Source organism: Mobula hypostoma, chromosome 5 (assembly GCF_963921235.1).
Source record: "Mobula hypostoma chromosome 5, sMobHyp1.1, whole genome shotgun sequence".
Lineage (NCBI taxonomy): Eukaryota > Metazoa > Chordata > Chondrichthyes > Myliobatiformes > Myliobatidae > Mobula > Mobula hypostoma.
In genome coordinates this window covers 3,045,598-3,056,380 of record NC_086101.1, presented here as the reverse complement: position 1 = coordinate 3,056,380, position 10,783 = coordinate 3,045,598, and the positions used below count along the sequence as shown (strand labels likewise).

The 10,783-nt window shown below is 47.1% G+C and overlaps 1 protein-coding gene across 1 annotated transcript; it reads right to left on the bottom strand.

Moving 5' to 3' along the window:
• Positions 1-236: 236 nt before the first annotated feature.
• LOC134346078 (uncharacterized) lies at positions 237-9,132 on the bottom strand. The gene is made up of 6 exons (XM_063047380.1): positions 9,028-9,132; positions 8,315-8,457; positions 5,652-6,011; positions 4,367-4,627; positions 3,744-3,845; positions 237-2,513 (listed from the first exon to the last, which is right to left on the bottom strand). Exons 2-6 carry the CDS (start codon positions 8,361-8,363, stop codon positions 2,401-2,403), a joined length of 885 nt encoding a protein of 294 aa, XP_062903450.1. The 5' UTR covers positions 8,364-8,457; positions 9,028-9,132; the 3' UTR covers positions 237-2,400.
• Between the last annotated feature and the right edge of the window lie 1,651 nt (positions 9,133-10,783).

Sequence of the window (10,783 nt, the reverse complement as noted above, 5' to 3'; positions counted from 1 at the left end):
CGCCAGCAAACTGCAGCTGGTAAATCAGTAACAGGATAAAGGAGGTTCACTCGCATCACCCACAGGAGCAGCAGCCTGAAAAACAGCTCCTTTCCCTCAGTAGAAAGGCTGATCATAACCCCCCGACCATGGATGTTGCGTCCGACTTGTCCGGATACGCGAGCCGGGGCAGTACAATACCGAGAGCAATTTCAAAGGAAGACATGGGGGATCCAAAACTTTGTGATCACTTTAAGCGCGGCCCACACGTATCATTTGGTAGCAACAGGGCATTTTTACATATTCACTTATTTTTACAGCAAGCCAGGAATGATTTTTTTCAAAGACTGTGTAATCAACAATGTACAGAACGATTATAATTCTAACAAAGAATAGATTAACAACATGAAGAATCTTTAAACAAGTATAATAAATAATAATCCAAATGAGTAACATTTACTCAAATATTAAATCCACAACAGAATTATATACACAACGTCATATATTCATTTCATTACAGGTATTCACAGCAAAATACACAAATATAATAGAAATTGTGAAAAACTACACAATAACAAAGCTGACAAAGAACCAACATGCAAAAGACAGAGAACCAATAACTAAAATAAAAGCAATACGCATAAAAGTTGCTGGTGAACGCAGCAGGCCAGGCAGCATCTCTAGGAAGAGGTACGGTCGACGTTTCAGGCTGAGACCCTTCATCAGGACTAACTGAAGAAGAGTTAGTAAGAGATTTAAAAGTGGGAGGGGGAGGGGGAGATCCAAAATGATAGGAGAAGACAGGAGGGGGAGGGATGGAGCCAAGAGCTGGACAGGTGATTGGTAACAGGGATATGAGAGGATCACGGGACAGGAGGCCCAGGGAGAAGGAAAGGCGGGGGCGGGGGGGAGAAACCAGAGGATGGGCAAGGGGTATATTCAGAGGGACAGAGGGAGAAAAAGAATGTGTGTATATAAATAAATAACAGATGGGGTACGAGGGGGAGGTGGGACATTAGCAGAAGTTTGAGAAGTCAATGTTCATGCCATCAGGTTGGAGGCTACCCAAACAGAACATAAAATGTTGTTCCTCCAACCTGAGTGTGGCTTCATCTTAACAATAGAGGAGGCCGTGGATAGACATGTCAGAATGGGAATGGGATGTGGAATTAAAATGTGTGGCCACTGGGAGATCCTGCTTTCTCTGGTGGACAGAGAAATAAAATAAAATACAATATAGAACATAGAAAGTCTACAGCAGATCACAGGCTCTTCCCCTCACTATGTTGTGCTGACCATGTAACCTACTCTAGAAACTGTGTACAATTTCCTCTACTTTTCGAAGCTCCACGTACCCGTCCAAGAGTCTCCTGAAAGACCCTGTTATATCTGCCTCACCCACCAACACCACTGGCAGCCCATTCCACGCACTCACCACTCTCTGTGTGGAAAAACTGACCCCTGACATTCCCTCAGTACCAGTTTCCAAACACCTTAAAACTGTGACCCCTTATGTTAGCCATTTCAGCCCTGGGAAAAATCCTCTGACTATCCACACGATCAATGCGTCTCATCATCTTATACACCTCTATCAGGTCACCTCTCATCCTCCGTCACTCCAAGGAGAAAAGGCCGAGTTCACCTAACCCATTCTCAAAAGGCACACTCTCCTATCCAGACAAAATCCTTGTAAATCTCGTCTGCACTCTCTCTATAGTATCCACATCCTTCCTGTAGTGAGGTGACCGCTTAGGGAGCTGGTCCGATGAGGAGAGGTTGAGTGAGCTTGGCATTTTCTCTTCGCAGTGAGGGAGGACGAGAGTGACTTGGAGTTGTACAAGTTGATGAGAGGGACAGACAGTGGACAGTCAGACCTTTCCCCAGGGTGGAAATGGCCAACACAGACGGCATCAATTTATTGTGATTGGAGGAAAGTACGAGGGGGGATATCAGAGGTGTGTTTTTATAGAGTGATGGATGCAAGGAACGTGCTGCCAGGGGTGCTGGTAGAGGCATTTAAAGGAGGATGGATGATAGAAAAATGGAGAGCTACATTGGAGGGGAGAGTTCGATTGATGTTAGACTGGATTACAAAGTCAGCACAGCATTATGTGCCAAAGGGCCTGTATTGTGCTGTAATGTTCTGTGTAAAACCTGAGACAGAACAAATAAACAGGACTCAGGGACAGACACTGACACAGTCACCCCGAGCTCCCATCTCAATGCACACAATCATCGATCGGTTCTCCAGTAGTTGCTACAGTCAGGAACTGCCCCACAGTGGGGAGCCCAGCATCTCAGTGACACCTCCCACACAGTGTGAGGCACAGACATCCTGTGATCAGGGGCTGAGTGGGTGGGGGTCACGGTAGAGACAGCAGCTGGAGGGAGGGACATGTTCAGCATTGTCCCGGTTCCCGTTCACACTGGGTCAGAGGAGCCACGAGATTCCAAGATCGGACGGTCAGAACCCTCATCCGAACCCCCATCCTCACTGGAACTCTCCTGCCCCTTGGTTTCTGGGTGGGCTTGACCTGTGAGAGAAAATGTAACAAGTCACTTCCCAGTCAATGACGAGGTGGGGTAGTTATTCCCTCCCGAGCACCAGGGACGGGGCATCCATTCTCAGTCCCTGGAATACACCTGGTTTACCTGTGGACATGGGACTGGTGTGGTGCAGGAGGTACTTAGATATATCGAGGGATGAGTATATCAGTTACTAGTAATAATGAAGGATAAAGATAATAATAATTAGATATATCAAGGGATGAATGTATCAATTATTAGTTATAATGGATAAAGATAATAATTAGTTATAACGAAGGATAAAGATAATAATAATTAGATATAACGGGCCTGTTTATTCCCCTTGTAGGTGCTCCCTATGTCACTCTAAGGTGGCTTCTTTAACTCATGTTTTGGTCCTGTCCTCTTTTGGAAAAATATTGGAAAGATATTTTTGATACTATTTCAACAGTTCTATGTTTTGATTTAAAACCCCATCCTATCTCGGCAACTTTTGGATTGCCAATGGTAGAACATAGATCTTTGTCTTTTTCAGCCTGTCGGATGATAACATTTGTTACTTTAATGGCGAGAAGATCTATTTTGTTGAACTGGAAGGAAATCAATCCTCCTACTACATTCCAATGGTTTTCCCAAACTATATTAAGTTTAAATTTAGAAAAAAATAGAAATGATATTTTTGACCCTTCGGTTAAATTTGAAGAAACTTGGAAACCTTTTATGCAAAATTTTCATATGATGTAATCTGACCTTTCCGAATCTTTTTTTTTTAAAACTTAAATTATATGAGTAGAGGAGCGGAGTTGACGACATTACTGAACGTGTCTGATTCAAGATATTGGTCGAGCCCTATTTCGTTCTGTTCTTCTTTGTTTTTTTTTTTGCTTTTCCTTTTGGGGATTTTTCTTTGTTTATATACATTTTTTTCTTTTTATTTCTTTTTTATGACTAATTTCATTATGAGTTTGGAAGTCTATAATTCCTATGTTACTTAAAATCCTTTTTGTATATGCTGATTAAGATTATTCCAATCTCTTTGTACCAACTTTGTTATTGAATTTATAATTTTGAAAATTAATAAAAAGATTTAAAATGTAAAGAAAGATGCTCCCTGACCCTCTGAATCCTCCAGCATTGTGTGTGTGTTGTCCCAACATCGGGCTCACCTTACGCCAGGGGTGGGATGGGATGAAAGGGAGCTAGACGAAGAGTGGGATGACAGTGAAGAGGATACTCACCCATCGGTACAGATTTCCTGAGCAGATACAGACCCAAGATTAACATCACAATGACTGGGACGACTGTAAAGCTGAGGACACTGGCCCAATAATTTCTGGACTCTGGGGGACAGAAAGACAGACAGCATTAAACCTCAGTTCACTGATCCATTCCATGGTCAGAAACCCACAACCAGAACCTTTGTGTCTGGAAACTGGAACTCCCTCCTCCCCTCTCTTAGTCCAGCCCCTGTCCAGTCGGGTCCTGAGGCACATTCTCGATTCCAAGCAGTCCCCACTTCACACCCTACTCTAGGAGATGATATGACTAGAACACAGGAGCAAAAGTAGGCCATTCAGCCCATCAGGTCTGCTCTGCCATTCCACTGTGGTTGATTCATTGTCCCTCTCAATCCCATTCTCCTGCCTTCTCACTGTAACCTTTGAAACCCTGAATAACCAAAAACCGATAACCTCGCTTTAAATACACCCAATGACTTGGCCTCCACAGCCGTCTGAGACAATGAATTTCACAGATTCTCCACCCTCTGGCTAATGAAATTCCTCATCTCTGTCCTAAATGGACACCCCCATATCCTGAGACTCCCCCAGTATTGGAAACACATCCACTGTGTCCCACTCACTGCTGGCGGGGTTGAAGTCTGCAGAGACTGGGAGGCTGATCTGCCGACTGCAGCAATCTTCAGCAATGCAGTTGTAGGTGTGGCCACTCAGCCCATCGTTCTGCAGGACCAGCAGGGCTCCATGGACGGTGTCGTTCCCAACGGCAGCGTCTGTCTGCCTTTCCCACCGATAGGTGATCTGTCCGCTTCCGAGAGCCGTGCAGTTCAGCGTGACGTGGGAGGCATTCCTGCTGATCTCCACTATTGGCTCAGACACCGGCTCTGCCAGGAGAGATTTCATTATGAATTAACATTAAATTTTTGAAAACATTCTCCTCAACAAACACCCCACAACCAAATCCACTCCACCCCCATAGATTTTACCCGTCACCCACACACTGGGGAAAGATTCAGTCACATGCTGGTCGAGGTTCTTTAACATTGTTACAGCCGGGAGAGCGGGTAGTGAGGATACAAACTGCACAATTTATTAAATGCTCCCAATGGCGTGTCTCAAATAGCCTCTGACAACCAAGTCCAGCTCCTGACTCTCACGTACAGCTCAGTGATTAAACCCAGCAGGATCATTTCTGCTCACAGAAGGGCCAAAGGCCAGTTACAGTCACCTTCAAGCAGGTTGCTTTGGGCAGACGGGGCTCCTCAGCTGTGACTGGCAGCTCACGTAGCCACGAAGACAGTGACAGGGTCACCTGGGTGGTGTCTGGGTTCTGGAGATCAGAAAGTCTTGTGGTGGGGTCCAGCAGGAGGGAAAGGTGGGTGGTGTCTCTAAAACGTGGACAATTGTGGGACACGAGGACCTGGGTTACAGGGAAAGGTTGACTGGGCTGACACTTGGAACACAGACGATTGAGGGGAGATTTGATGGAGGTGTACAAAATTATGTGGGGTATCGATAGGGTAAATGCAAGCAGGCCTTTTCCACTGAGTTTGATTGAGACGACGAGAGGTCATGTGTTAAGGGTGAAAGGTGAACTATTTAAGGGGAAGAGGAGGGGGAACTTCAGCACCGAGAGGGTAGTGAGAGCATGGACTGAGCTGGCAGAGCAAATGGTGGATGTGGGTTTGATTTCTGTATTGAAGAGAAATTTTGGATGATATATGGATGGGAGGGGTAAGGAGGGCTATGGTCCACGTATGGGTCAATGCGACTCGGGAGAATACAGTTCGACAGACCACACGGACCGAATGGCTGTGGTGATCTATGACACTTTCATAATCCAGTACAGACTTAATGGGCTGAATGGTCTGTTGCTGTGCTCTTGTGCTTTCTAAAACTAATACTCACCGACAACATGGATCTCAAACTGGTCACGGTCACGTTTTCTCAGCTCCCTCCCAAAGTAGTTTGTCTGCACCTCGTACGTCCCCTGGTCACTCATCTTGATGCCTCTCATCTCGATAACACCATCTCTCCGGAAGTGAATCCGGTTCCTGTAGGACGGCCGGATCACATACGGAGACTCTGGTCGGTCTGACATCCAGGCCAAGATCTTCAGCTGGTTCGGGGACGTTTTCCCCAGAGTCACCTCGTACTTGTCCTCGCTGCCATGGAGGATGGGGAAGTGGACGGATCCACCAACAGGGACGGTGGTGATTGAGTCCGGGGAGACCACGGCCGCTCTGCACTGGACCACAGTGGGAAGGACTGGAATAAAACATGGAGAAGTGATCATCCTCACACCCGTTACAGGGAGCAGAGAATTTCTGTAGAAATTGGATAGACTTTGGTGCCACAAATCTTCTGAAAAACTCCTATTAAAATATAGCCACTACTGTGGACATTAAGGTAAGACGGGTTAAAGACAATGTCCTGTCAAGATTGGCCTGGGGCAGTTGTGGTCAACCCAGACCTCTGAAGTCAGAATGTGGAGCCACCCCTGCTTCCGGCAGATGGGACAGGCAAGGTTGATCATGACGATGTGTAATCTACCTGGAGATGGTGAGTCTGGAGACAGAACTTTTACTTAGGAAAGGTCTTTGAAGAACTTTGGTTCCCTTTATACATCGGGGTTGCTGGAGATAGATAAGATAGAAATAACAGAAAGATGTGAAACACATTGAACAACTAAGGGACAATCGCTTTACCAACTTCAAAGTATCATCTGTTGCCAGCTTGCAGTTTCGATTCACTTTTAGCACGTGTACTGTGAATGGCAATTGTTCTGCCAAGGCCGGAATTCAAAGACAGACATTTTACTAGATGGTCAATATTCGTAACTGATATGACAATTCATTATTGCATCAGTATGTTGGGCCCAGGAGAGAGCTTCAGAGATGTTGGCACCCAGAACCTCGAAAGTGCTCACCCTTTCCACAGTTTACCCCTTGATGAGGACTGGTGTTTGATCCCCTTCCTGAAGTCCACATTCAGTTCCTTGGTCTGACTGACATTGCTGTTGCAACACCACTCAACCGAGCAGTCTTTAACCAAAGGGCACACACTGGGGCAAGTTCAAGGGGGCTGAAGCAGAGGGTGGTTGGAATTGGAGCACACAGCCTGACAGGGAGGTGGAGGCAGAGACTTGTACAATGTTAAACAAGTCTCTCCACCAGCACTTGTATTGCCAAGGCACAGGTCACTGGCCAAGTGTTGGGGCTATAATAGATAGGCACAATGTCCAACATGAGTGCGATGGGCCAAAGGGTTTAATTCTGTCCTGAACACTTTTGACAGGATCTCAGATGGAGACGAGGAGACATACAGCAGTGAGATGGATCAGCTGCTTGAGTGGTGTTACAACAACAGCCTCACCCACAACGACAGTCAGACCAGGGAACTGATTGTGGACGAGTCCTCACTGAGGGATCAGCGTTGGAAAGGGTGAGCAGTTTCAAGTTTCTGGGTGTCAGCATCTCAGAATTTCTATCCTGGGACCAAGATATTGATGCAATAATGAAGAAGACACGCCAAAATCTCTACTTCATTGCAAGTTTGAGAGGATTTGTTACGTCATCAAAGACATACAAATCTCCACAATAGTCTGTTTCAGCTCAGCTATGAAAGGATGGGGGTTGGGCACGGGGGGCAGGTGTGGTGTGGCCAGCAACAGAAGCTCCAAAGACCTCGTCCCTGGGAGAGGAAGGATCTTCGAAGATCGGCTGCATCTGCAGACAACTTGAAAGACTGGCCCAGGTCAGAGGAATTTGGAGAGTTGCTGTCAATAGCCTACGTCCCAGTAGAGTAAAAGTTCTCCAGATGTACCAGAGAGAGCATTGTGATCGGTTGCATTACCACCTGGAACTGCCCAGGATCAGATGAAGCCACAGAGGGTTGTAAACTCAGCCATCTCCATCACAAACACAACCCAACCACCAGCAGATGATCAAAGATGAAGCCTCAGGAAGGCAGCAACCAACATGAAGGACCCTCAGCACCCAGAACATACCCTCTTCTCATTGCTGCCAACAGGGAGGAGGGACAGGAGCCTGAGACACTCACTCAATGATTCAGCAACACCTTCTTGTCCTCAGACAGGTTTCTGAACTCTCCATGAACAACACCTCACTATTTTTTCTTCTTTATTTGTTTTTATAATCAATAGATTTTTATGGCTTTACACTGTACTGCTGCAATAAAAGATAGAATATCACACCATAGGTCAGAGCTAATAAACCCAATACCTATAGTCATATGAACACTCACAACACGCTGGAGGAACTCAGCAGGTCAGGCAGCATCCGTGGAAACAATCAGTCGACGTTTCGGGCTGGAACCCTTCGTCGGACCAAGTTTGGTCCTGACGAAGTGTTCCGGCTGGAAACGTCAACTGATCGTTTCCACGGATGCTGCCCGACCTGCTGAGCTCCTCCAGCGTGTTGTGAGTGTTGCTTTGACCCCAGCATCTGCAGAGTATTTTGTGTTACCGATAGTCATATGACATCAAGCCCACAGTGTTTCAGAATGAACCCACATCTCGGTCCCTTCTCCGGAGTGGGATCTCCCAGTACCTGTCAGTATCCACAGGAGCATCTCTGCCTTCCCATCGGAGTGCGGCATCCTCACGGGTATCCCAGTCTCTCAGCTCGCTCTAGTTCCTTCTGAAGGCAGAATTCCGGCTGAGCAGAATTCCCAATTCCAGGGCTGGAAGAACCTGGAACGTAGGACAGGACACAGTCACCACGCCGGTTTTAACTAATCCGGCCCAAATGTAGAGAATTCAAATCACTCCGTTCCCGTAATGTGTGAGTGTCTGTGTAAATGCCCCGACACACCACAATCATATCTGCTTCCACCCCACCCCGGAGCCCGTTCCAGGCACCCATCACTGTGTAAAACAATTTACCCTCAACGCCCCCTCCCCACTCCCCGTCATCTTTACCCCGCGCCCTCTCCTATTTGACATTTCACCCTGGCAAAGAGACTGACCGCCAACCCTAATTATTTAGAGATCCGCCCCTGAAGCCCTCGACACCCAATTCCACCCTTGTGAGCAATTAACCTTCTAACCAGGACCTCTTTCCCCGGAGGAAACCCGGACGGTCCTGGGCAGAACCGATTAACTCCTTACAGACTGCGGTGGGACTTGAACCCGGATCTCGGCGCTACGCGAACCACTACACTGCCGCGGCTAGCGAGCTCCCAGCGGGGCTGCGGGTCCGTGAGGGACGCCGTCAGTCCGCGGGAGAGGGAGCGCAGGGTGTCGGGGATAATGGTCACTCACCGGTCCGTGAACACGCTCCACTCACGGTCTGATTCTGTTTCAGGGGAAACCGCGTCCCGGGAATTAAATACCCCCACTTTGTAATTTAATTAATTCAAATTTAGCCAATTACGGTTTGGTGTAATCTGCAGTGCATCCAATTACCTAGCAACCGTATGCCAGTAATTGAATATCCCCGCGTTCTTATGTGATTAGTTGAAATTCAGCCAATGATCAGGGAAATAGGGCGGGGTGTAATCTCCAGTATCCAATTACGTCCCCGCTAGACAATCGCTTTAAACGTCCCGCCCCAACCCTCGACTCTGGGACGGTTCACAACCCGGAAATGGACCCCCAGCAAACTGCAGCTGGTAAATCAGTAACAGGATAAGGAGGTTCACTCGCATCAACCACAAGAGCAGCAGCCTGAAAAACAGCTTTCCCTCAGTAGAAAGGCTGATCATAACCCCCCTCTCCACACCCCAACCACCACTACTTCCTCCTGCTGCCTGAGAAATTCTCAGAGGCTGGAAACCTGGGCAGTAAACACAGACTGCTGGAGGAACTCAGCAGGTCAGGCAGAGCACAGTCAGGTCTCCGTCGGTCAGTGTCGACCATGGATGTTGCGTCCGACTTGTCCGGATACGCGAGCCGGGGCAGTACAATACAGAAAGCAATCTGCTGCCCGTGTAGCAGCCCCGCAGCCGCCCCACCCCTCTCCACACAACGGCAGAGACCGATCCAGGCAGAGACTCTCACCAGCAGCGTCGCAACAGTCGCCTGTCAGCGTCCAACTCATCGCGGACTGCCTGGAGCTCACATGGATCACTTGTGTTGACAGCTCATTCCACACTCTCACGACCCTCTGAATGAAGAAGTTTCCCCTCATATTCCCTTTAGACTTCTCACCCATCACGCTTAACCCATGACCTCTCGTTGTAGTCCCACCCTCCCTCAGTAGAAAAGCCTGCTTGCATTTACCCTAAATATACCCCTCATAATCTGTATACCTCATCAAATCTGCTCTCAATCTTCTACGCTCTAAAGAATAAAGTCCTAATCTTTCCTGAGAACTCAGACCCAGCATCATCTTTGTAAATTTTCTCTGTACTTTCAAACTTTATTACATCTTTCCTGTATGTAACTGACCAAAACTGCACATAATATTCCAAATTAGGCCTCACCAATGGCTTAACAGCCCATCTTTTGAACAATAAAACTTTGATTTATGAAGGCCAATGTGACAAAAGTTTTCTTCACGACCCAGTCTACCTGTGACGCTACTTTCAATGAATTATGGACCTCTGTTGCCAGACCCCTTTGTTCTACCACAGTCCCCAGTGCTCTACTGTTCGCTGTGTAAGACCTACTATGGTTTGTCCTACCGAAATGAAAACAGCTTGCACCTGCCGCCATTAAATTCCATCTGACACTTTTCAGCTGACCCAGATCCTGCTCAAGCTCTGATGGTCGTCCTTGACCTGACCACACACCAGCCATGCTGACGATCCGTAATCAGCCCCCGTCTATCCAAATGCCAATATCCGATGCGTTAGAGGATCTTCTGTTACGTACCCTGTGACGGGTTAAAATGGGACACACCTGGAGTCTGGTTTTGCTGTTAACTAACACTATTTTATTAGTAACTACATAATAAAGTAACATAAAACCAGATAAATCAAGCAGGTTAGCAGAGTTTATGCATATATAGGTGGGTAAATACAAAACCCAAACACCTTTAAACTTAGGTGGTATTTGATACCGTCTTACGAGGGTA

Coding starts and splice junctions, on each gene's coding strand:
- LOC134346078 (XM_063047380.1), bottom strand. CDS start 8,363: ATGCCGCACTCCGATGGGAAGGCAGAGATGCTCCTGTGGATACTGACA. Junction 6,012..8,314: donor GCTCCTGTGGATACTGACAG/GTACTGGGAGAT, acceptor GTTTTATTCCAG/TCCTTCCCACTGTGGTCCAG. Junction 4,628..5,651: donor GTTTGAGATCCATGTTGTCG/GTGAGTATTAGT, acceptor CTCTCCTGGCAG/AGCCGGTGTCTGAGCCAATA.